At 44.6% G+C, this 27,764-nt stretch overlaps 1 protein-coding gene across 1 annotated transcript in view; it reads right to left on the bottom strand.

The window, feature by feature from the left end:
• Positions 1-27,764, bottom strand: part of LOC145345624 (dynein axonemal heavy chain 8-like) — a gene marked incomplete at its 3' end in the record, with an annotated part of 1,250,971 nt that overhangs the window by 1,090,003 nt on the left and 133,204 nt on the right. Inside the window, exons 7-8 of the mRNA XM_080193458.1 lie at positions 9,622-9,782; positions 6,837-7,013 (exon numbers count right to left, since the gene is read on the bottom strand). Coding sequence (XP_080049584.1) covers positions 6,837-7,013; positions 9,622-9,782 — 338 coding nt within the window. The remainder of the gene's footprint in view (positions 1-6,836; positions 7,014-9,621; positions 9,783-27,764) is intronic.

Raw genomic sequence — 27,764 nt, 5'->3', positions numbered from 1 at the left:
GTGGAAGGAGCACTGATCACAGGTTACAGAGATGCGTATTGTCTCCAGACAGTACAGTAAGTGAGGTTTTGCAAACCCAGGCAAGTCACGGGGGTTACAGATAGTGTGACATGAACTCAAGATCCCTGTTGAGACCGTCCTCATGTGTGCGGAACTTGGCTATCAGTCTCTGTTCAGCGACTCTGCACTGTCGTGTGTCGTGAAGGCCGCCTTGGAGAATGCTTACCCGAAGGTCAGAGGCTGAATACCCATGACCACTGAAGTGTTCGCCAACGGGAAGGGAACAGTCTTGCCTGGTGATTGTCGAGTGATGTTCATTCATCCGTTGTCGTAGCGTCTGCATGGTCTCCCCAATGTACCATGCTTCGGGACATCCTTTCTTGCAACGTATCAGGTAGACAATGTTGGCCGAGTTGCAAGAGTATTTACCATGTACCTGGTGGATGGTATTCTCACGTGTGATGATGGTATCCATGTCGATGATCCAGCATGTCTTGCAGAGGTTGATGTGGCAGGGTTGTGTGGAATTGTGGTCACTGTTCTCCTGAAGACTGGGTAGTTTGCTGCGAACAATGGTCTGTTTGAGGTTGTGTGGTTGTCTGAAGGCAAGAAGTGGGGGTGTGGGGATAGCCCTGGCGAGATGTTCGTCTTCATCAATGATATGTTGAAGACTCCGGAGAAGATGTTGTAGCTTCTCCGCTCCGGGGAAGTACTGGACGATGAAGGGTACTCTGTCCACTGTGTCCCGTGTTTGCCTTCTGAGGAGATCGGTGCGGTTTTTCGCTGTGGCGCATCGGAACTGTCGATCTATGAGTCGAGCACCATATCCTGTTCTTATGAGGGCATCTTTCAGGGTCTGGAGGTGTCTGTCACAATCCTCCTCATCTGAGCAAATCCTGTGTATACAGAGGGCTTGTCCATAGGGAATGGCTTCTTTAACATGTTTAGGGTGGAAGCTGGAGAAGTGGAGCATTGTGAGATTGTTTATGGGCTTGCGGTACAGTGAGGTGCTGAGGTGACCGTCCTTAATGGAGATGCGTGTGTCCAAGAATGCAACTGATTCTGGGGAATAGTCCATGGTGAGTCTGATGGTGGGGTGGAATTTGTTGATATCATCATATAGTTGTTTCAGTGATTGTTCACCATGAGGCCAAAGGAAGAAAATGTCATCGATGTATCTAGTGTATAGTCTCAACAGGGATCTTGAGTTCATGTCGCACTATCTGTAACCCCCGTGACTTGCCTGGGTTTGCAAAACCTCACTTACTGTACTGTCTGGAGACAATACACATCTCTTTAAACTGTGCTCAGTGCTCCTTCCACTCACATTGTCAGCCACTTCAGGTCTTGAACAGCAGGTTAGGTGTAAGGATTCGCATTCTAATCAGTAATCTCTAAACTGTCTGTGCTTTATATGCTCTGTCTGAGGCCAGAACTCTCCATTCACCTGACGAAGAGGGAAACCTCGAAAGCTTGTGAGTCTATTAACAAATAAATCGGTTGGACTAAAACCTGGTGTTGTCAGACTTTTTACTAAAATAATTGCCTCATACATATCTTTTAAACCTTACCCCTCACACCTTAAACCTATGCCCCCTAGTAATTGACTCTTTCACCCAGGGCAAAAGCTTCTGACTATCCACTTTGTCCATGCCTCTCATCGTCTTGTAGACTTCTATCAGGTCTCCCCTCAACCTCTGTCGCTCCAGCGAGAACAGGCCAATTTTCTCCAACCTCTCCTCATAGCTAATGCCCTCCATGCTTGGTAACATCTTGGTAAATCTTTTCTGTACCATCTCCAAAGCCTCTACATCCTTCTGGTAGTGTGGCAATCAGAATTGAACGCTACATTCCAAGTGCAGCCTAACTAAGGTTCTATAAAACTGCAACATGACTTGCCAATTATTAAACTCAATATCCTGGCTGATGAAGGCAAGCATGCTGTATGCCTTCTTGACTAGCTTCTCCATCTGCATTGCCACTTTCAGTGACCTGTGTACCTGTACACCCAGATCCCTCTGCCATTTACTATATATCTCCTATCTCTATTAGATCTTCCAAAATGCATTACCTCACATTTGTCCAGATTAAATTCCATCTGTCACCTTTCCGCCCAAGTCTCCAACTGATCTATATCCTGCTGTATCCTCTGATGGTCCTCCCCACTATCCGCAAATGCACCAACTTTGTGTCATCTGCGAACGTACTAATCAATCCAGTTACATTTTCCTCCAAATCATTTATATATATTACAAACAGCAAACGTCCCAGCACTGATCCCTGAGGAACACCACTTGTCGCAGCTCTCCATTCAGAAACACACCCTTCCACTGTTACCCTCTGTCTTCTTTGACATCAGAAGACATAAATAACTTCCCATGACTGAATGATCTAATGCAAAGCAGGAATTGAAGGAAAATAGTATTACAAAAAAGTGCTGGAGAAATAAATGGGACTGAAATTCTATAAATTCTCAGGGCTCAAGGAAGGAGAGAGAAAATAGGGATTAAGATCGATTAGACTAGCATCAGTAGTACAGAAATGCTAGAGTCCAATATAAAGGGTGTGATAAGTATCAGTGGGATGACACAATGTCAATGTGGATTTAGAAAAGTGAAATCATGTTTGACAAATGTACTGGGTTTTTCCAAGGGTGTAATTGGCAGGATAGATAAGGGTGAATCAGTGTATGTGGTGTACTTGCATTTTTAGAATGCTTCTGATAAAATCCAAAATAAGGGCTAGGATTTTCTAGCTCCCCCTCTGGCAGTTTTTCTGGCAATGGAGGCAGGTTGGCATTGGTCAGTGAGTTCCTTGCTAGCATGACTGGCGGACTAATGGAAAACACCACTGCCTTCGGCAGGACCCAGCAAGCCATTTTTCCAGGCTAGAGCTAACCAGAAGGGAAATACGATTAAATAGCCATAATCCATCCATGCATGCATTCTTTCATTTATCATGCAACAGAATGTGCTACAATAGCTACCACTGTGCAGTAATTTTTAAATTCATTTTTATGGGATGTCAGCATTTAATGCCAATCACTAGGTGCCCTTGAGTAAGTGGTTGTGAGCTGACATATTGAACCGGTGCAGTGCATGTGGTGTAGGTACACCCACAGTCATAGAGTCATAGAGATTTATAGCATGGAAACAGGCCCCTTGACCAAACTTGTCCATGCCACCCTTTTTTTAAACCCGTAAGCTAATCCCAATTGCCTGCATTTGGCCCATATCCCTCTACACTCATCTTACCCACGCAACTATCTCAATGCTTTTTAAAAGACAAAATTGTACCTGCCTCTACTACTACCTCTGGCAGCCTGTTCCAGACACTCACCACTCTCTGTGTGAAAAAATTGCCCCTCTGGCCACTTTTATATCTCTCCCCTCTCACCTTAAACCAATGCCCCCTAGTTTTAGACTCCCCTATCTTTGGGAAAGGATATTGACTATCTAACTGATCTGTGCCCCTCATTATTTTATAAACCTCTATAAGATCACCCCTTAGCATTCTACGCTCCAGAGAAAAAAGTCCCAGTCAGTCCAGATCTCCTTATAACTCAAACCATCAAGTCCCGGTTGCATCCTAGTAAATCTTTTCTGCACTCTTTCCAGTTTAATAACATCCTTTCTATAATAGGGTGACCAGAACAGTACACAGTATTCCAAGTGTGGCCTTACCAATGTCTTGTACAACTTCAACAAGACGTCCCAACTCCTGTATTCAATGTTATGACCAATGAAACCAAGTACGCTGAATGCCTTCTTCATCAGTCTGTTCACCTGTGACTCCACTTTCAAGGAGCTATGAACATATACCCCTAGATCTCTCTGTTCCATAACTCTCCCCAGTGCTCTGCCATTAACTGAGTAAGCCCTGCCCTGGTTCAATCATCCAAAATGCATCACCTTGCATTTGTCTACGTTAAACTCCATCTGCCATTTGGCAGCCCACTGGCCCAATCAAGATCCCAATCTTGGTGTCATCTGCAAACTTACTAACCATGCCTCCTATATTCTCATCCAAATCAATATAAATGACAAGTGACAATGGACCCAGCATCGATCCCTGAGGCACACTGCTGGTCAGAGTTTGAAAAACAACCCTCTACAACCACCCTAACCTTATGCAACAACCTACCATGCAGTACCTTGTCAACGTCTTGCTAAAGTCCATGTAGGCAACATCATCTGCACTGCCCTCATTTACCTTCTTGGTTACTCCTTCAAAAAACTCAATTAAATTTATGAGACATGATTTTCCACTCACAAAGCCATGCAGTTTGTCCCTAATCAGTCCTTGTGTCTCCAAATGCCTCCAACAACTTACCCACCACAGATGTGAGGCTCACTGGTCTTTTCCCTGCATTCCTTTTTAAACAAAGGTGCAACATTTGCCATCCTCCAATCTTCAGGCACCTCACTCGTGACTATTGATGATTCAAATATCTCTGCTAGGGGACCGGCAAATTGCTCCCTAGCCTCCCACAATGTCGTGGAATACACTTCATCAGGTCCGGTGGATTTATCTACCTTGATGCACTTTTAAAATATATAGCACCTCTTTTTCTGTAATATGTAGACTCCTCAAGACATCACTATTTATTTCCCCAAGATCCCTAACATCCATGCTTTTCTCAACAGTAAATACTGATGTGAAATATTCATTTAGGCTCTCACCCATTTCTTGTGGATCCACACATAGATGATCTTGTTGATTCTTAAGAGGCCCTAGTCTCTCCCTTGTTACTCTTTTGCCCTTTATGTATTTGTAGAAGCTCTTTAGATTCCCCTTTGCCTATCTGCCAAAACAATCTTGTGTACCCTTTTTGCCCTCCTGATTTCTTTCTTAACTCTACTCCGCACCTCCTGTACTCTTCAATGGATTCACTTGATCCCAGCTGCCTATGCATGTCATTAGTCTCCTTCTTCTTCTTGACCAGGGCCTCAATATTCCAAGTCGTTCAGGGTTCCCTACTTCTGCCAGCCTTGCCCTTCGCGCTAAGAGGAATGTGCTTCCCCTGTACCCTGCTTAACGCACTTTTGGAAGCCTCCCAATTACCAGACATCCCTTTGCCTTCCCACAGATGCCCCCAATTAACTTTTGAAAGTTCCTGCCTGATACCATCAAAACAGTGCTGCAAGGGAGGGTGTTCAAGGATTTTGACCCAACAAAAAAGTGAAGGTATCAGAATATATTTCTATGTCAGTATGGTGAGTAATTTGGAGGGGAACTCCCAGGTAGTGGTGTTCCCATATGTCTGCTGCTCTTCTAGATGGTTCAATGCAATATAATCCACCTCCTTAGTTTGTCATTGGCTTGGATTCACCAGAATATTAATTTGCTCTTTCTGTTGGCACTTAGTTCATATAGTATTAAATAAATAAAGTTGTCAAGGGGAGGTCATTTCTGACAAGTCTGTTAGAGTTCTTTGAGGAGGTAACAGGGAAGTTAGATAAAGGAGAACGAGCGGACGTGATTTATTTAGACTTTCAAAAGACTTTTGACAAGGTGCCACGTAAGAGACTGTTAAATAAGTTAAGTACCCATGGTTTTAAGGGTAAGATCCTGGCATGGATAGAGGATGAGCTGACTGGCAGAAGGCAGGCAGTGGGGATAAAGGGGTTGTTTTTAGGATTGCAGCTGGTGACTAGTGCTGCACCTCAGGGTTCCGTGCCGGGACCAAACTTTTCACAATATAACGATTTGGAGGAAGAAACTGAAAGCCCTGTTGCTAATTTTGCAGATGATACAAAGATATGTAGAGGGACAGCTAGTATTGAGGAAGCAGCGGGGCTACAGAAGGATTTGGACGGGTTAGGAAAACGGGCAAAGGAGTGCCAGATGGAATACATTATGGAAAAGTGTGAGGTATGCATTTTGGAAGGAGGAATGGAGGCATAGACTATTTTCAAATGGGAAAATACTTAGGAAATCAGAAACACAAAGGTACTTGGGAATCATTGTTCAAGATTCTCTGAAGGTTAATGTGCAGGTTCAGTCGGCAGTTAGGAAGGCAAATGTAATGTTAGCATTCATGATGAGAGGGCTAGAGTACAAGAGCAGGGATGTACGTCTGGGGCTGTATAAAGCTCTGGTCAGACCCCAATTGGAGTATTGTGAGCAGTTTTGGTCCCTATATCTAAGGAAGGATCTGCTGGCCTTGGAAAGGGTCCAGAGGAGGTTCACAAGAATGATCCGTGGAATGAAAAGCTTGTCGTATGATGAACGATTGAGCACTCTGGGTCTGCACTCGTTGGAGTTTAGAAGGGTGAGGTGGGATCTTCTTGAAACTTACTGCGAGGCTTGGACAAAGTGGACATGGAGAGGCTGTTTCCACTATAGGCTCAAAGGACGATTCATTAAAACAGAGATGAGGAGGAATCTGTAGAGGATGTGGTGAATCTGTAGAACTCTTTGCCACAGAAGGCTGTGGAGGCCAGGTCATTGAGTGTCTTTAAGACAGAGATAAATAGGTTCTTGATTAATAAGAGGATCAGAGGTTGTGGGGAAAAGGCAGGAGAATGGGGATGAGAAAAATATCAGCTATGATTGAATGGCAGAGCAGAATCGATGGGCTGAATGGCCTAATTTTGCTCCTGTGTCTTATGGTTTTATGGTCTTCAATGAGTTCCAAGCTATTGGATCCACCTTTTTGAGGCTAGTGCCACTGAACCTGAAAATACCTATGAAGTTCTTAACTTGTAACAAAATTATTACTTCAGGTGTTGTTTCTGTTTCAAAAATCCTGGCCTAATTGTTATTCGAAACAGTGATAAAAATATTTACAAAACTGTAATTGTGTCCTCAAACTGCTTTTTGATAATTTTTACCTTTAATATTTTTGATTGACTTGCTTTCAAAACATTGATTACTGCCTTGCAATGTTGTCCTCTAAGCTGTTCAATGATGGAATTGAATTTAGCAGACATGCATTTCCAATATTCCAGTTCAATGAGGGGACCTGAATTTTCTGCTTCTTTTCTCACTTGATTACTTTGGGCCAATACCTGTGGATAAAAAAAACATAGTTCATGGTTTACATTTTTATCATTAGTAATCAAGTTTTGAGAAGTCAAACCTTAAATCAGGTAATGGCTTTTTGAAAATAATTAAAGTTGAATTGACTTATTAGTGTCACAAGTAGGCTTACATTAACACTGCAATGAAGTTACTGTAAAAATCCACTAATCATCACACTTGGTGGAGAATTTAGAATGGCCAATGCAGCTAACTAGTATGTCTTGCTGGGAGGAAACCAGAGAACACAGACATGGGGAGAACATGCAGACTCCGCATAGATAGTGACCCAAAACAGGAATCCAACTGAGTCTCTAATGCTATCAGCCCTTTAAAAAGGGTACCCTTTTCAAAACGCTTTAATGTTGGCGATGTGGACACCAGCATGATTTCGTGTGACACGCACATTTAATTTGTGTTAAATAAAAAAGAGGAGGTGATTTTAACTCCGTTCCCCCTGCCAGGTAAGCTGGTAAGATCAATTGACGCACAAATTCTTGCCTCTCGCGATCTTACTGGCATCAGATATCCAAAGAGATTAGCCTCGTGCTGGCTTTCGGGCAATTTAGGACGTCACCACTCCTCCTGTTGGTAGAATCCAAGTTGGTTGACAAAGTCAGGTAAGATTTGATTTTTAAGTCAACCAAAAAAAACACGAGTTTCTCCCTTTTTTTGGTAAGATCACTCCTAGAGTGTCTGAAAAATCACAATGAGAAAAACCAGCAGTGCAGCTGGTAGGCTATTCTCCATTTTTTTTGCTTGAGCTAACACTGAAAATAAAAAGGAAATTTGTAGACTAATTTGGCAGGGCAGGCTCGAAGGGCTAGATGGCCTACTCCTGCTCCTATTTCTTATGTTCTTATGTTCTTAAATAAGGAGCTAAGTGACTGGAATATGAATTTTTAGCCCCAAAAGGAACAGTTCTTCTGATTAGGCAATCCAGTTACAAGGAGAAATCTTTCTGACCAGAAACTCCAATTCATTGGCAATACAGATAGACACATAGGGGGCAATTTTACCATCGTGTTGCACTCATTTTTGGAGCTTAATGCACTTAGCACAATTGGCGCTCCTGACACCATTTTACAATCGCTGGACATCTGGTGTGGTCAGCCTCTTGCCGGAAACGGGCAAGGGACAGGTTAATGTATGTGAATTTATTTTAATGCTGTTTTACATCTGCTTAGTGAGCCTAGCGCTCAATCATCCTGACACACCCCCTTTAAGATCTCGGCGGGAAACTTCTCGCTGGCGCGGTATAGACATGTTCCCCATGTAAGAGGAGCAGTCAACTTGGCCTCGTCAGTGGAACCGGGGACCATTGCAATCCCCTGGGGAGGCGAGGGCAAGTGGGGCTGCCCCTTGGGCAGTGCCAGACTGGCAGTGCCACCCTAGCACCTGGGCAATGCAATTCTGGCACCTGGGGAATGCCCACTGGGCACCTCGGCAATGCCCACCGAGCAATGCAAAGGGATGGGGCCATTGAGGGCATGGCATTGGAGGGGAAAATGGGGGAGGGGCTAATGGGTACTAATCAGGAAGGGGCTAATGGGATAGGGGCTAATGGGGAGAAGGGACCCACAGCCACTTTGCAGGGATCAGTAGGGGGAGAGAAGGAGAGGGTGACTGCTGTCAGTTTGCAGGGATGGGTGGGGAGAGGGAGGGAGATGGGACACACTGCCACTCTGCAGTAATCAAAGAGGGAAGGGAGAGGGGCCTGCTATCACTCTACAACGATCGGTCAGGAGAGGACGCAGGTCCGTGATTGTGGGGTGGGGGAGGGAATCAGCATGGTCTGTATCACAATTGCAGGGAGGTGGGGGAACTGCTTCAGGCAGCCTGCACTTGCAGGGGCCTGACAGCTTTCTCTTTTCTGTTAAACCCCTGCTATTGCTAACGCGTATGTGTAGCATCACAAGCCTGCACATGCGCACTATCTCCCACTGCAGGCTTTGGGCATGTTAAGCCCTGCCCACAGGCTTCTGCAGCAAGCAACAGGCTTGCTCAAAATTTTGCAGGCAGTGTGCATATGGGGGCATCCAATCGACAGATCTAAAACTCTCCCAGTTTCAAGTCTGGCCAGTGCACAAAAAAATGTTAAAATTGTCTGCATTGTTTAAAGGTTTCACATTGTATCTTGTGAAATTTACGCAACTTTATTGTCACTAAAATATTTTTAGGTGAATGTCCTGAGTTTTTCCCTTGCCAGATTTGTGAACATCCAAGGCAAGTTCCACAGATCAACCTCTCGGATAAAGCTCCTCCTGTCAAAGTCAAATGACGGGCAAAATATATATGAGGCTCATCCATGATATGAGAGTGCAAGTACAAGAAAATTGGGCCAGTGCGACATTTTCACAGTAATTTCATTGCAGTGTTAACGTAAGTCTACTTGTGACTAATAAGTAAACTTTTATAACTTTGATTTACAAAGTCAAGACTCAAATGGGAAATCAGAATGAACTCAAACATTACAAGACAAAGCAAATTGAAAACTGGAATATAAAATCATTTCTTTTCAAATCAGGTATTTCTGTGGTGCTTAAGGAGAACAATGAGACATTAATCTTCTTAGATTTAATAGTTTATTTAGCAAACCTGTTCGAGCTGATTGCGCCACATCAAAAGTAAATTTTCAAGTTGTAAAATCGTTTCTGGGTTTGATGCTGCAGCTTTCACTTGCTCAAAAGAACGGAGCTGAGAAAGGTCAACTGTTTCACTCTTCAGCACGACAGCTTTTTCAAGACTTGCTTTTGTACCTTAAGAAAATATAGAATCACAGAAGACAGAGAAGTCATTGAGTCTGCTTTCATTCCTTTTAGGCAATGCAGCAGATCACAACTTCTGGCATCAAAAAATATGTTCTCATCTCTCCTCTGGTTCTTTGTTGAATTGTCTTCATTCTAAGTCCTCCGGTTAATGACTCCGTCGTCAGTAGAAAAAAATGATCAGAATTTTATCGCCCTGTCCGCCCCAGGAATCAGAACGGGTGACCGGCGGACAATGGAAAGGTCCATTGACCTCAGGTAGGATTTTATGGATTCAGGACAAGCGAGGCTGTGAAGTTCCACCCAATGTGTCAATTTTGCTCCATGAAAACTGTTCAGAATTTTGAACATCTCTTAATATAGGGGATATTAAACAGAAATATCGGGTTGATGGGTTTTTGATAAGAGAGGGGATTAAGGGTTATGGGGAGAGGGCGGGAATGTGGAACTGAGCCACGACAGATCAGCCATGATCTTATTGAATGGCGGGGCAGGCTCGAAGGGCTAGATGGCCTACTCCTGCTCCTATTTCTTAAATTTATGGAGTTGGGGTGGAAACTTAGGGCCAAATCAAACAGAGTGGTTGTCTCGGGACTCTTGCCTGTGCCACAGGATAGAACATAGAACATTACAGCGCAGAACAGGCCCTTCAGCCCACGATGTTGTGCCGACCAATTAAAAAAGCAATGACCCTCTAACCTAAACCAATCCCTTTCCATCCATAAACCTATCCACTGATCTCTTAAACGCCCCCAAACTAGGCGCATTTACAACCGCAGCAGGCAGGGCATTCCAATCCCTCACCACCCTCTGGGTAAAGAACCTACCTCTGACATCCGTCCTATATTTACCACCCTTTAATTTAAAGCTATGCCCCCCCGTGCTAGATTTCTCCATCCGAGGAAAATGGCTATCACTGTCCACCCTATCTAAACCTCTAATCATCTTATATGTTTCAATAAGGTCCCCTCTTAGTCACCTTCTTTCTAACGAAAACAACCCCAAATCCCTCAGTCTCTCCTCATAGGACCTTCCCTCCATACCAGGCAACATCCTGGTAAACCTCCTCTGCACCCTCTCCAATGCCTCCACATCCTTCCTATAATGTGGGGACCAGAACTGCACACAATACTCCAAGTGCGGACGCACCAGAGTTTTGTACAGTTGCAACATGACGTTGCGGCTCCGAAATTCAATCCCCCTACCAATAAACGCCAAGACACCGTATGCCTTCCTAACTACCTTATGTACTTGATTCCCAACTTTCAGGGATCTATGTACACATACACCTAGATCCCTCTGTTCATCAACACTATTCAGAGTCCTACCGTTAGCCCTATACTCTACACATCTGTTATTCCTGCCAAAGTGAATTACCTCACACTTTTCCGCATTAAACTCCATCTGCCACCTCTCGGCCCAGCTCTGCAACTTGTCCAAGTCTCTCTGTAAACTATGACACCCCTCTTCACTATCTACCACTCCTCCGACTTTGGTGTCATCAGCAAATTTACTGATCCATCCAACTATACCCTCATCCAGATCATTTATAAAAATTACAAACAGCAGTGGCCCCAAAACAGATGCCTGAGGCACACCACTTGTAACCGAACTCCATGACGAATACTTTCCATCAACCACCACCCTCTGTCTTCTATCTGCTAGCCAATTCCTGATCCAATTAACTAAATTGGATGGAGTTTAATGTGGAAAAGTCCATATATACCACGTCAACTGCCTTACCCCCATCCACCTCTTTGGTCACTTTCTCAAAAAACTCAATAAGGTTAGTAAGGCACGACCTACCCTTCACAAAACCATGCTGACTATCTCCAATCAATTCATTACTCTCTAAATAACTATAAATCCTATCCCTAATAATTTTTTCTAAAACCTTGCCCACAACAGAAGTAAGACTCACCGGTCTATAACTCCCGGGGAAGTCTCTGTTCCCCTTCTTAAACAATGGGACAACATTCGCTATCCTCCAATCCTCTAGCACCATACCTGTGACCAATGACAACCTGAAGATCAGAGCCAGAGGCTCTGCAATCGCCTCTCTTGCCTCCCAGAGAATCCTAGGGTAAATCCCGTCCGGCCCAGGGGACTTATCTATTTTCAAACCCTCAAGAATATCTAGTACATCCTCCTTATCAACTGCAATACTATCCAGTTTACAACCCTGTAGCCCAGTGTTCTCCACAGCTACATTTATGTCTCCCTGCGTGAATACCGAAGAGAAATATTGGTTCAATGCCTCTCCAATCTCTTCCGGTTCCACACATAACTTCCCACTGCTGTCTCTAACTGGCCCTAATCTTGCCCTAACCAATCTTCTGTTCTTAACATATCTATAGAACGCCTTAGGATTCTCCTTAATCCTATTAGCCAAAGTCTTCTTGTGTCCTCTTTTAGCTCTTCTTAACTCACTCTTTAACACCCTCCTAGCCAATCTAAAACTTTCCAGTGCACTACCTGAGCCCTCAAGTCTTATCCTGACATAAGCCTCCTTTTTCCTTTTAACCAGCGAATCAACTTTTTTAGTGCACCACGGCTCCCTTACTCGACCATTTCCTCCTTGCCTGACAAGGACATACATATCAAGGACTCACAGTAGCTGCTCCTTGAAAAAACTCCACATTTCAGACGTTCCCAGCCCCTGTAGTCTCCTAGTCCAACCTATGCTTCTTAATTCTCTCCTAATAGCCTCATAATTATCCTTCCCCCAGCTAAAACTACTGTCCCGAGGTTCATGCCTATCCCTTTCCATCACTAAGGTGAACGTAACCGAATTGTGGTCACTATCACCAAAATGCACACCAACTTCCAAGTCTAACACCTGGTCTGGCTCATTTCCCAGCACCAAATCCAATATAGCCTCACCTCTAGTTGGTCTATCTACATACTGAGTCAAAAAACCTTCCTGCACGCTTTGTGCAAAAACTGACCCCTCTAATGAGCTAGAGCTATAGCTATTCCAATCAATATTAGCAAAGTTAAAGTCTCCCATAACAATTACCCGATTACTTTCACTCCTATCCAGGATTGTCTCCGCAATCCTTTCCTCAGCCTCTCTAGAACTTTTAGGAGGTCTATAAAAGACTCCCAACAGGGTGACCTCTCCTCTCCTATTTCTAATCTCACCCCATACTACCTCAACAGACAAGTCCTCATCAAACTTCTTCTCTGACACTGTGATACAATCCTTGACTAATAATGCTAATCCTCCCCCCCTTCTACCTCCTTCTCTACTCCGACTGAAGCATTTGAACCCCGGAACCTGCAACAACCATTCCTGCCCCTGCTCTATCCATGTCTCTGAAATGGCCACAACATCAAAGTTCCAGGTACTGATCCACGCTGCAAGTTCATCCACCTTATTGCGAATACTCCTCGCATTAAAGTATACGCATTTCAAACCATGCTCTGCTCCACCCCCACGATGCCGTGTTAGTTTAGAGAAGAACAGAGAGAGGGAATGTTTGAACCCGTGGCTGAGGGGATGGTGCAGGAGGGAGGGGTTCAGGTTCTTGAACAATTGGGGCTCATTCTGGGGTAGGTGGGACCTCTGCAAGAGAGATGGTCTACACCTGAATCAGAGGGGAACCAATATCTTGGGGGGAAAATTTGCAAAGGCAATGCAGGGGGGTTTAAACTGATTCAGAGGGGGGGTGGGATCCTGAGTAGCAGGGATGAGATTAAGGGGGTCATAGATGAGGACTGTAAAGCACAGCATCGTGGGGGTGGAGTAGAGCATGGTTTGAAATGCGTATACTTTAATGCGAGGAGTATTCGCAATAAGGTGGATGAACTTGCAGCGTGGATCAGTACCTGGAACTTTGATGTTGTGGTCATTTCAGAGACATGGATAGAGCAGGGACAGGAATGGTTGTTGTAGGTTCTAGGGTTCAAATGCTTCAGTCGGAGTAGAGAAGGAGGTAGAAGGGGGGGAGGAGTGGCATTATTAGTCAAAGGCTGTATCACAGTGACAGAAAAGAAGTTTGATGAGGACTTGTCTGTTGAGGTAGTATGGGCTGAGATTAGAAATAGGAGAGGAGAGGTCATCCTGTTGGGAGTCTTTTGTAGGCCTCCTAAAAGTTCTAGAGAGGTAGAGGAAAGGATTGCAGAGACGATCCTGGATAGGAGTGAAAGTAATAGGGTAATTGTTATGGGAGACTTTAACTTTACTAATATTGATTGGAATAGCTATTGGAATAGTTAGAGGGGTCAGTTTTTACACAAAGTGTGCAGGAAGGCTTTTTGACTCAGTATGTAGATAGGCCAACTAGAGGTGAGACTATATTGGATTTGGTGCTGGGAAATGAGCCAGACCAGGTGTTAGAATTGGAAGTTGGTGAGCATTTTGGTAATAGTGACCACAATTCAGTTACGTTCACCTCAGTGATGGACAGGGATAGGCATGAATCTAGGGGCAGTAGTTATAGCTGGGGAAAGGGTAATTATGAGGCTATTAGGAGAGAATTAGAGAGCATAGGTTGGACGAGGAAACTACAGGGGCTGGGAACATCCGAAATGTGGAGTTTATTCAAGGAACAGCTGCTGCGAGTCCTTGATAAATATGTCCCTGTCAGGCAAGGAGGAAATGGTCGAGCTAGGGAACCGTGGTGCACTAAAAAAGTTGATTCGCTGGTTAAAAGGAAAAAGGAGGCTAATGTCAGGATGAGGCTTGAAGGCTCAGGTAGTGCACTGGAAAGCTATAGAATAGCCAGGAGGGAGCTAAAGAATGAGTTAAGAACAGCTAAAAGAGGACACAAGAAGACTTTGGCTGATAGGATTATGGAGAATCCTAAAGCTTTCTTTAGATATGTTAAGAATAGAAGATTGGTTAGGGCAAGATTAGGGCCAGTCAGAGACAGCAGTGGGAAGTTATGTGTGGAGCCGAAAGAGACTGAAGAGGCACTGAACAAATATTTCTCTTCGGTATTCACGCAGGGAGACGTAAATGTAGTTGTGGAGAACACTGGGTTACAGGGTTGTAAACTGGATAGTATTGAAGTAGATAAGGAGGATGTGCTAGATATTCTTGAGGGTTTGAAAATAGATAAGTCCCCTGGGCTAGACAGGATTTACCCTAGGATTCTCTGGGAGGCAAGAGAGGTGATTGCAGAGCCTCTGGCTCTGATCTTCAGGTCGTCGTTGGTCACAGGTGTAGTGCCAGAAGACTGGAGGATAGCGAATGTTGTCCCATTGTTTAAGTAGGGGAATAGAGACTTCCCCGGGAATTATAGACCAGTGAGTCTTACTTCTGTTGTGGGCAAAGTTTTAGAAAAAATTATTAGGGATAGGATTTATAGTTATTTAGAGAGTAATGAATTGATTGGAGATAGTCAGCATGGTTTTGTGAAGGGTAGGTCGTGCCTTACTAACCTTATTGAGTTTTTTGAAAAAGTGACCAAAGAGGTGGATGGGGGTAAGGCAGTTGACGTGGTATAAATGGACTTTAGTAAGGCGTTTGATAAGGTTCCCCATGGAAGGCTTCTGCAGAAAATGCAGATGTATGGGATTGAGGGTGATTTAGTTAATTGGATCAGGAATTGGCTAGCTGATAGAAGACAGAGGGTGGTGGTTGATGGAAAGTATTCGTCATGGAGTTCGGTTACAAGTGGTGTGCCTCAGGGATCTGTTTTGGGGCCACTGCTGTTTGTAATTTTTATAAATGATCTGGATGAGAGTATAGAAGGATGGATTAGTAAATTTGCTGATGACACCAAAGTCGGAGGAGTGGTAGATAGTGAAGAGGGGTGTCATAGTTTACAGAGAGACTTGGACAAGTTGCAGAGCTGGGCCGAAAGGTGGCAAATGGAGTTTAATGCGGAGAAGTGGGAGGTAATTCACTTTTGGCAGGAATAACAGATGTGTAGAGTATAGGGCTAACGGTAGGACTCTGAATAGTGTTGACGAACAGAGGGATCTAGGTGTATATGTGCATAGATCCCTTAAAGTTGCAAATCAAGTCGATAAGGTTGTTAGGAAGGCATACGGTGTCTTGGCGTTTATTGGTAGGGGGATTGAATTTCGGAGCCGCAACGTCATGTTGCAACTGTACAAAGCTCTGGTGCGGACGCACTTGGAGTATTGTGTACAGTTCTGGTCCCCACATTATAAGAAAGATGTGGAGGCATTGGAGAGGGTGCAGAGGAGGTTTACCAGGATGTTGCCTGGTATGGAGGGAAGGTCCTATGAGGAGAGACTGAGGGATTTGAGGTTGTTTTCATTAGAAAGAAGGCGGCTAAGAGGAGACCTTAGTGAAACGTACAAGATGATTAGAGGTTTAGATAGGGTGGACAGTGATAGCCTTTTTCCTCGGATGGAGAAAGCTAGCACGAGGGGACATAGCTTTAAATTAAGGGGTGGTAGTTATAGGACGGATGTCAGAGGTAGGTTCTTTACCCAGAGGGTGGTAAGGGTATGGAATGCCCTGCCTGCTGCAGTTGTAGGTGCGCCAAGTTTGGGGGCGTTTAAGAGGTCCGTGGATAGGTTTATGGATGGAAAGGGAATGGTTTAGGTTAGAGGGTCATTGCTTTTTCCTTAATTGGTCGGCGCAACATTAAGGGCCGAAGGGCCTGTTCTGCGCTGTAATGTTCTATGTTCTATATATCTCCCCTTAATCTTCTTACCAATTGGAGAATTTCTACATCCAGGAAGGCATTGTCACTGATTATAATTGAGTACCTCATCTCTGGGATTCTATTTTTCATTCACTCAAAACCATGTCAACCTTCCTAAAATTTGTTACACAGATTTGAATACACAAGGAGCAATTTTAATAAGCAGTTTACAGCAGGAGGAAAGAGTGGAGTTGCAGCATCTAGTCAGGAACCCATTCCTCAGTAAAGCAAACTTTGCAACGTTTGCTTATTCCAGTCATAGCAAACATTCATTTTAAGGATTCATTATCAATCAGAGTTTTGATGAGATATTGGGCAAGATTTCCTGATCTCACCCATCACAGGACCAGAAATTTCCACCCAAAGTCAATGGACCTTTCACTGGTCCATCAAAATTATCTGTCCCGCCCGCAAAGTTGCCTGTGGTGGACAGGAAAGGAAAATATAGACTAAATATAAATAAAATTTAAACATATTTTTCAGTGTTTTCACAATATCATGCTGGTATATTGTGAAATAGGCCTGTGCATGTGAGTATGGATGTGAATACTTAATGAAACTGAACATTTGAAGAGAATTGAAGACTGCAGGGGTGTGGCTATGAGGTCCTGAAGCAGTGCGTGCTGGAAACAGAGGGTGGGATTTTTCTTCCACTCCACAGTGTGCTTGGTGGCAGCAGGAGTAGCGCATGCTTACTGGAAGCAGGATCTTATGGTCCCGTTGTTGGTCAATGGGATTTCCTGTTGAACGCATACTTCTGCTGCCAGGAAACCCACGGCAGACTGCAGGATCCTGCCAGCAGCGAGATTTAAGCGAGACCTGTGTAAAAATAGCTGCTGCCACATTCAGAAAAGTCATAGTCATAGAATTTTACCGCATGAAAACAGGCCCTTCAGCCCAACTTGTCTACCTCTTTTTTAACCACTGTCAGTGTTTGTATCTGCACACAGTGTTTATGTCTGCAAAGTTTTGAGACAAGTTTTGGCTTCTCAGTATCAGATAAGGGAGAGAAAAATAAAACATAGAATATAGAAACATAGAACAGTACAGCACAGTACAGGCCCTTCGGCCCTCGATGCTGTGCCGAGCTTTGTCCAAAACCAAGATCAAGTTATCCCACTCCCTATCATTCTGGTATGCTCCATGTGCCTATCCAATAACCGCTTGAAAGTTCCTAAAATGTCCGCCTCCACTATCACAGCAGGCAATCTATTCCACCCCCCAAACACTCTCTGAGTAAAGAACCTACCTTGGACATCCCTCCTATATCTCCCACCATGAACCTTGTAGTTATGCCCCCGAGTAACAGCTACAACCATTCAAGGAAATAGTCTCTTAACGTCCACTCTATCTATCTCCCTCATCATCTTATCAACTTCTATTAAGTTGCCTCTCATCCTCCTCCGCTCTAAAGAGAAAAGCCCCAGCTCCCTCAACCTTTCCTCATAAGATCTACCCTCCAAACCAGGCAGCATCCTGGTAAATCTCCTCTGCACTCTCTCCAATGCTTCCACATCCTTCTTATAATGAGGTGACCAGAACTGCATACAATATTCCAAATGTGGTCTTACCAAGGTCCTGTACAGTTACAGCATAACCCCATGGCACTTAAACTCAAACCCCCCTGTTAATATATGCCAATACACTATAGGCCTTCTTCACGGCTCTATCCACTTGAGTGGCAACCTTCAGAGATCTGTGGATATGAACCCGAAGATCTCTCCGTTCACTCCTCCACATTCCTCAGAACCCTGCTGTTGACCCTGCATTCAAATTTGTCCTACCAAAATGAATCACCTCACATTTATCAGGGTTAAACTCCATCTGCCACTTTTTGGCCCAGCTCTGCATCTTATCAATGTCTCTTTGCAGCCTGCAAGAGCCCTTCACCTCATCCACTACTCCACCAATCTTGGTGTCATCAGCAAATTTACTGACGCACCCTTCAGCCCCCTCTTCCAAGTCATTGATAAAAATCAGAAATAGCAGAGGACCCAGCACTGATCCCTGTGGTACATCGCTGGTAATTGGTCTCCAGTCTGAAAATTTTTCATCCAACACTACCTTCTGCCTTCTATGAGATAGCCAGTTACTTATCCAATCAGCCAAATTTCCCTCTAACCCACACCTCTTTACTTCATGACCCTACCATGGGGAACCTATCAAATACCTCACTAAAATCCATATGTACAACATCAACTGCTCTACCTTCATCTACACACAGTTACCTCCTCAAAGAATTCAGTCAAATTTGTGAGGCAAGACTTACCCTTCACGAATCCGTGCTGACTATCCCGGATTAAGCTGCATCTTTCCAAATGGTCATAAATCCTATCCCTCAGGACCTTTTCCATTAACTTACCGACCACCGAACTAAGTCCAACCAGCCTATAATTACCAGGGTCATTCTTATTTCCTTTCTTGAACAGAGGAACAACATTCGCCAATCTCCATTAAGAACATAAGAACATAAGAAATAGGAGCAGGAGTAGACCATCTAGCCCTTCGAGCCTGCCACGCCATTCAATAAGATCATGGCTGATCTGTCGTGGCTCAGTTCCACTTTCCCGCCCTCTCCCCATAACCCTTAATCCCCTCGCTTATCAAAAACCCATCAACCCGCGTCTTAAAAATATTTAGCGAGGCAGCCTCCACCACTTCAACGGGCAGAGAATTCCAGAGATTCACCACCCTTTGAGTGAAGAAGTTCCTCCTCAACTCCGTTCTAAACCGCCCCCCCTTTATCTTGAGGCTGTGCCCACTCGTCCTTCTGTCCTTTCTGAGCGGGAAGAGCCTCTCCACCTCTATCCTATCCATCCCATTCATCATCTTATATGTCTCAATGAGATCTCCCCTCATTCTTCTAAACTCTAACGAGTACAAGCCTAGTTTATTCAGCCTCTCCTCACAGTTCAACCCCCTCAACTCCGGCATCAGCCTAGTAAACCTCCTCTGCACTCCCTCCAAGGCCAAAATATCCCTGCATAAGTGCGGCGACCAAAACTGCACACAGTACTCCAGCTGCGGTCTCACCAGTGCCCTATACAGCTGCAGCAGGACTTCCCTACTTTTATATTCAATCCCCCTCTCTATGAAGGCCAGCATCCCATTAGCCTTCCTGACCACCTGCTGCACCTGCAGGCTGGGTTTTTGCGACTTCCTCTGGCACTATCCCCGAGGACAGTGAGGACCGAAAGATCAAAGCCAAAGGCCCTGCAATCTCATCCCTTGCCTCCCAAAGAATTCTAGGATATATCCCGTCTGGTCCAGGGGAGTTATCGGCCCTCGGGTTAAAATTTCTAATACCTGTGAAGACTCCTGATAGCAACTGTCAATTTCTGACAATATTATTGATGTTGTCTAAATTGCCTTAATTAATAAAAAACAATGTTTGGAGGAGTCTTCAGGCCAGTGGGAACTACAGGCGAATGAGTCCCACATCTGTGGTGAGAAAGTTGTTGGAAGGTATTTTGAGGGACAGGATCTACAGGCATTTAGAGATGCAAGCACTGATAAGGGATAGTCAGCATGGCTTTATGAGTAGAAAATCATGTCTCACAAATTTGATTGAGTTCTTTGAAGGGGTAACCAGTGTGCAGTTCTGGTCCCCACATTACAGGAAGGATGTGGAGGCTTTGGAGAGGGTGCAGAGGAGGTTTACCAGGATGTTGCCTGGTATGGAGGGGAGGTCCTATGAGGAGAGGCTGAGGGATTTGGGGTTGTTTTCGCTGGAAAGAAGGCGGCTAAGAGGGGATCTTATTGAAACATATAAGATGATTAGAGGTTTAGATAGGGTGGATAGTAATAGCCTTTTTCCTCTGATGGAGAAATCTAGCACGAGGGGGCATGGCTTTAAATTAAGGGGTGGTAGTTATAGGACGGATGTCAGGGGTAGGTTCTTTACCCAGAGGGTGGTGAGGGATTGGAATGCCCTGCCTGCTGCAGTTGTAAATGCGCCTAGTTTGGGGGCGTTTAAGAGATCCGTGGATAGGTTTATGGACGAGAAGGGATTGGTTTAGGTTAGTGGGTCATTGTTTTGTAACTGGTCGGCGCAACATCGTGGGCCGAAGGGCCTGTTCTGCGCTGTAATGTTCTATGTTCTATGTTAACCAAGAAGATAAATGACGGCAGTGCAGTTGACGTTGTCTACATGGACTTTAGCAAGACCTTTGACAAGGTACCGCATAGAAGGTTGTTACATAACGTTAAATCTCACAGGATACAGGGTGAGGTATCTAGAGAATTGTTTTTCAAACTGGAGGCCTGTGACCAGCATGTGCCTCAGAGATCATTGCTGTGTCTACTGTTATTTGTCATTTATATGAATGATTTGGATGAGAACGTAAGAGGCATGGTTAGTAAGTTTGCAGATGACACCAAGATTGGTGGTACAGTGGACAATGAAGAAAGTTATCTCCAATTGCAACGGGATCTTGATCAATTTGGTAATTGCGCTGACGAATGGCAGATGGCGTTTAATTTAGACAAATGTGAGGTGATACATTTTGGTGGATGGAACCAGGGCAGGACTTACTAGGTTATTGGTAGGGCATTGGAGAGATTTACAGAACAAAGAGATCTAGAGATACATGTTCATAGCTCCTTGAAAGTGGAGTCAAAGGTGAGAGTTGAAAAAGGCATTTGACATGCTTGGTTTCATCGGTCAGAACATTGAATACAGGAGTTGGGACATCTTGTTGAAGTTGTACAAGACATTGGTAAGGTCACACTTGGAATACTGTGTGCAGTTCTGGTCACCTTATTATAAAAAGGTATTATTAAACTAGAAAGAGTGCAGGGAAGATTTACTAGGATGCTACCGGAACTTAATGGTTTGAGTTATAAGGAGATCTGGATAGACTGGGACCTTTTCCTCTAGGGCATAGGAGGCTGCGGGATGATCTTAGAGAGGTCCATAAAATAATGGGGGGCACAGATCAGCTAGATAGTCAATATCTTTTCCCAAAGGTTGGGGAGTCAAAACTAGAGGGCATAGGTTTAAGGTGAGAGGCAATGTGGAGGAACAGAGAGATCTTGGGGTTCATATTCACAAATCTCTGAAGGTTGCCACTCAAGCGGATGGAGTCGTGAAGAAGGCTTATAGTGTGTTAGCGTTTATTTCCAGGGGGTTTGAGTTTAAGAGCCGTGGAGTTATGCTGCAACTATACAGGACCTTGGTGAGACCACATTTGGAATATTGTGTGCAGTTCTGGCCACCTCACTATAAGAAGGATGTGGAAACATTGGAGAGAGTGCAGAGGAGATTTACCAGGATGCTGGCTAGTTTGGAGAGTAGGTCTTATGAGGAAAGGTTGAGCGAGCTGGGGCTTTTCTCTTTACAGCGGAGGAGGATGAGAGGTGACTGAAAAGAAGTTTATAAGATAATGAGGGAGATAGAGTGGACGTGCAGAGACTATTTCCTTGGGTGGATGTAGCTGTTACTAGGGGGCATAACTATAAGTTTCATGGTGGGAGATTTAGGAAGGATGTCCGAGGTAGATTCTTTACTCAGAGAGTGGTTGGGGTGTGGAGTGTACTGCCTGCTGTTATAGTGGAGTCAGACACTTTAGGAACTTCCAAGCGGTTATTGGATAGGCACATGGAGCACACCAGAATCATAGGGAGTGGGATAGCTTGATCTTGGGTTCAGACATAGCTTGGCATAATATCGAGGGCCGAAGGGCCTTTAGTGTGCTGCCCTGTTCTATGTTCTACGTTCAGAAACGATTTACTCGGATCCGAGATATAAGAACATAAGAACATAAGAAATAGGAGCAGGAGTAGGCCATCTAGCCCTTCGAGCCTGCCCCGCCATTCAATAAGATCATGGCTGATCTGAAGTCGATCAGTTCCACTTTCCCGCTTTCTCCCCATAACCCTTAATCCCCTTGCCTACCAAAAACCTATCTACCCGCATCTTAAATATATTCAGCGAGGTAGCCTCCACCACTTCAACGGGCAGACAATTCCAGAGATTCACCACCCTTTGAGTGAAGAAGTTCCTCCTCAACTCTGTTCAAAACTGCCCCCCTCTTATCTTGAGGCTGTGCCCTCTAGTCCTGCTGTCCTTTCTGAGCGGGAAGAACCTCTCCACCTCTACCCTATCCACCCCTTTCATCATCTTATACGTCTCAATGAGATCCCCCCTCATCCTTCTAAACTCTAACGAGAACAAGCCCAGTCTATTCAGCCTCTCTTCATAGCTCAACCCTCTCAACTCTGGTATCAGCCTAGTGAACCTCCTCTGCACTCCCTCCAAGGCCAAAATATCCTTGCGCAAGTGCAGCGACCAAAACTGCACATAGTACTCCAGCTGCGGCCTCACCAGTGTCCTGTACAGTTGCAGCAAGACCTCCCTACTTTTATATTCAATCCCCCTCGCTATGAAGGCCAGCATCCCATTTGCCTTCCTGACTACCTGCTGCACCTGTAGGCTGGGTTTTTGCAACTCATGCACAAGGACCCCCAGGTCCCTCTGCACCGTAGCATGCTGCAGCTTTTCGCCCTGCAAGTAGTAGTCCTTCCTACTATTATTCCTGCCAAAGTGGATAACCTCACACTTGCCAACATTGTATTCCATCTGCCAGGTCCTCGCCCACTCGCTCAGCCTATCTAGATCCCTCTGCAGACTTTCCACACCCTCCTCACAATTTGCCGTTCCACTTATCTTTGTGTCATCGGCAAATTTCGACACCTTACACTCGGCTCCCTCCTCCAGATCATCTATATAAATGGTAAATAGCTAAGGCCCCAGCACCGATCCCTGGGGCACTCCACTAGTCACCAACCGCCAATCCGAATAGCACCCATTGACACCCACTCTCTGCCTCCTATTTGACAGCCAATCCCCTATTCACGCTAACACCTTACCCCCAACTCCATGCCCCCTAACCTTCTGTAACAACCTTTTGTGCGGCACCTCATCAAACACCTTCTGAAAATCGAGAAACACCACATCCACCAGTTCCCCTCTATCCACCGCACTAGACACATCCTCATAGAATTCCAATAAATTCATCAGACACGACTTCCCCTTAACGAATCTGTGCTGCGTCTGCTCTATCAAACAATTCTTCTCAAGATGCCCCGCTATTTCCTCTTTGATGACGGATTCAAGCATTTTTCCTACAACAGACTAACCGGCCTATAATTCCCTGACTTTTGCCTGCTACCCTTTTTAAACAGCGGCGTAACATTAGCCGTTTTCCAATCTTCCGGCACTTCCCTGGAATCCAGCAAGGTTTGGAAAATAATCACCAAGGCATCCACTATCACCTCTGCCTTCAGAACCCTTGGATGCATTCCATCCAGTCCTGGGGACTTGTCCACCATCAGTCCCTCTAGTCTGTCGAGCACTGCCTCTCTAGTAACAATGATTTCATTGAGGCCCTCCACTCCTACCATCTTTCCATCGTTAACACCCGGCAAACTATTCGTGTCCTCCTCCGTGAAGACCGAAACAAAAAAGTCATTCAAGGCCTCAGCCATTTCCTCATCCCCCACCACTAAATCCCCCCTCTCATCCTCTAAGGGTCCAACATTCACCCTAGCCAGCCTCCTCCTTTTTATATATTTATAAAAACTCTTACTATCCTTTTTTATATTTAGCGCTAGCCTAGATTCATAGTCTATCCTTCCTTTCTTTATCAACTTCTTCGTCATTCTTTGTTGATATTTAAACCTCTCCCAATCCTCTTCTCACCCACTACTTTTAGCCACTCTAAACGCATCAGCTTTTAGTTTAATACTCTCCTTTATCTCCTTCGTTATCCACGGCTAATTATCTCTTCTCCTACGATCCTTCTTTACCATTGGAATAAATTTCTGCTGAGCACCAAGAAAGATCTCCTTAAAGATCCTCCACTGTTCCTCAGCAGACTACCGATCAATCTGCGCCCCCAATCTACATTCACCAATTCCTCTCTCATCCTATCGTACTCCCCTCTGTTCAAACAAAGGACACAAGTCCGGGATCCTACTTTCTCCTCCTCCATCTGCATCAGAAACTCCACCATACAATGATCACTCTTCCCAAGAGGATCCTTCACAATAAGGTCCCTAATTCTACCCGCCTCATTACATAACACCAGATCTAAGATAGCTCGCTCCCTCGTCGGCTCCAACACACACTGTTCAAGGAAACTATCCCGGCAGCATTCCAAGAACTCTTCCTCAAGCCCACCGCGTCCAACATGGGTCGACCAATCAATATGTAGATTGAAATCCCCCATAATTATCGCCGTTCCATTCCTGCACGCAGCATTTATTTGCGCGTTTATAGCCCGCCCCACCTCCAGGTCATTATTTGGGGGCCTATAGACGACACCCACCAGCGTCTTCCTCCCCTTGCTGTTCCTAATCTCCACCCACAACGATTCCACGTTCTGCTCTTTGGCGCCTATATCTTCCCTTACTACCACCCTGATACTATCCTTAACCAGCAGAGATACCCCCCCGCCCCACTTTTTCCTCCCATCTATCCTTCCTAAACACTTGATACCCCTGTACATTCAGCTCCCAGTCCCTGTCACCTTGCAACCATGTCTCTGTAATGGCCGTAAAAAGTCTGACAACACCAGGTTTTAGTCCAACCGATTTATTTGATAATAGACTCACAAGCTTTCAGGTTAGTCCCTTCGTCAGGTGAATGGAGAGTTCTGGCCACCAGATCATATCCATTTGTGCTGACCTGCGCCACCAGCTCATTCACTTTGTTCCGAATGCTTCATGCATTCAGATAAAGTGTCTTCATCCCAGCCTTCACCTGGACCCTATTTGAAGGAACGCTACCAACCTTACTCATGCCCCCTACTCCCTTTATTATTGGGACATCCTTGGCCTCTTCCCGTACCTGTACCCTCTCCTTTACTTTAGACCCTGTAATTTCACCTACCCTCGCACCCTCCCCCCACTAATTAGTTTAAAGCCCTATCCACAGTCCTATTTATACGATTCGCCACGACTCTGGTCCCAGCATGGTTCAGACCAACACCATCCCACCTGAACAGGTCCCACCTGCCCCAATACTGGTGCCAATGCCCCATAAATTCAAAACCGTTCCTCCCACACCAATCCCTGAGCCACCCATTCACCTCTTTAATCCTATCTACCCTACGCCCATCTGCACGTGGTCCAGAGATAACCACCTTGCTGGTTTTGCTTTTTAATTCCATTCCCAGCTTTTCATACTCCCTCTCCAGATCCTCAGTTCGCATTTTGCCTATGTCGTTGGCACCCACATGTACCACAATGACCAGATTCTCACCCTCCCACTCCAGGTTCCTCTGCAGCCCAAATGCGACATCCTGGACCCAAGCACCAGGCAGACAACACACCCTTCTGTGCTCTTTATCCTTGTGACAAAAGACAGTGTCAATACCCTTAACCACACTATCCCCAATTACCACTACATTCCTTTTTACCTTCTCTTTGTCTATGTCCATTCTATCCAGACTCTCCTATGTAAGGAGAGTCTGGATAGAATGGGACTTTTTTCTCTGGAGCACAGGAAACTTAGGGGTGATCTTACAGGGATCTATAAAATAATGAGGGGCGTAGATCAGGTAGATAATCAATATCTTTTCCCAAATATCAGGAGTCTATAACTAGAGGGCATGGCTTTAAGGTGAGAAGGGAGAGATATAAAAGGGTTCACAAGGGTAATCTTTTCACAGAGGGTGGTGAGTGCTTGAAACAAGCTGTCAGAGGTAGTGGTAGAGGTGGTACAATTTTGTCTTTTATAAAGCATTTAGAAAGTTACATGGGTATAGAGGGATATGGGCCAAATGCAGGCAATTGGGACTAGCTTATGGTTTAAAAAAAAAGGAAGGCATGGACAAGTTGGTAGGAAGAGTCTGTTTCCATGCTGTATAGCACCATGACATGTTGCTTCCACTGTGCATCAGTGGTGGAAAACCATATTGATTCTACCTGATTGCTTTGAGATTTTCTAAGTGTCCCACTATAACCCACTCAATAATAGATTAGTCACAGAAAGTTTGAGCTGTTTTTTCCAAGGGTGGAAGGGCAAATTACTAGGGGGCATAGGTTTAGGGTGCAAGGGGCAAGGTTTAAAGGAGATGTATCAGGCAAGTTTTTTACTCAGAGGATGGTGGATGCCTAGAACCAGCTGCCGGGGAGGTAGTGGAAGCAGGTATGACAGTGACTTTTAAGAGGTGTCTTGACAAATATATGAACAAGATGGGACTAGAGAGATATGGTCCCCAAAAGAGTCGGGGATTTTAGTTCAGTCAGGCTTGGAGGGCTGAAAGGTCTGTTTCTGTGCTGTAATTTTCTTTATTCTTTGTACTTTGTGCTAATGGTGCAAGAACACAAAGATTTAAGGTTTTGCGCAAGAGACATGGGAGATATGAAATACAACTTACTTTATGCAGTGAGTGGTAATGATTTGGAACTTGCTGTTCATGAGAGTGCTGCAGGCAGCGGTGATGAACGATTTCAATAGGAAATTGAATGTGCGTTTGAATTAAGGCTAAACAGTGACAGGACTAGAGTAGGGGAATGGAACTGATTGAAATGCTCTACAGAAGCAGCATTTTGACTCAATGGGCAAATGATCTGTTTCTATGCTATAGATTAGTCAATGATTCTGGTCCCCTTAATGTTAGCCTGACCTTGTAAATAAAACTATCTGTATTCACCCCAGTGCAGGTCCAAACAATAGGTCATAAGTGTGAATAGCATTAAGAGTCAAATTGAGACCAGGAAATCCTGCAAAGGTAACTTTATTCTATAGATCCATGCCAAAATGACTCAAAACTATCATCAGTGATTTCACTGCAGCATCAAACTCTTGGAATCAAGTAGTTACTTCAAAAAAAAGAACCATTTTATAATCTCTGCTGCTTTATGATGTTCACTAGAAAAGACAGATGCAACTCCAGATGGGATAGAAGAACAATGTGATCTCACAAAACAAATACATCAATCTTTAAAGTTTCTCCATAGCTAAACCAAAACAAACAGATCATGAGATTTTATTTCTAGAGCAATAGGATTAAAAAATACCTCAAACTTAAGAGTATCATATGAGTTGCAATATTATGAAATGATATGGAAGCCCTGAAGTGGTTCAGAATTTAGCAAGGATGGTGCCAGAAATGAATGGGTTAACATTATCAGGAAAGGATTGACAGGATGAATGGCTATTCTTTAGAAAAATGTTTCATAATTTTAGACCTTTTTTAGAGTTTATACAGAGGGAAGGATTTTCTACTCCCATAGTGGCATGTTTTGCGATGGCGGAGGCAGTCCACTATTGACCTTCAGTGGGATCCTCTGGTCTTGCTACTGTCAACGGAGTTTTCCGTTGTTCGCACATTCT

Source organism: Carcharhinus amblyrhynchos, chromosome 7 (genome assembly GCF_965287045.1).
Source record: "Carcharhinus amblyrhynchos chromosome 7, sCarAmb.v2.hapA, whole genome shotgun sequence".
Classification (NCBI taxonomy): domain Eukaryota; kingdom Metazoa; phylum Chordata; class Chondrichthyes; order Carcharhiniformes; family Carcharhinidae; genus Carcharhinus; species Carcharhinus amblyrhynchos.
The sequence above is the reverse complement of the archived record's forward strand: the minus strand, read 5'-3'. Positions and strand labels throughout refer to the sequence as shown.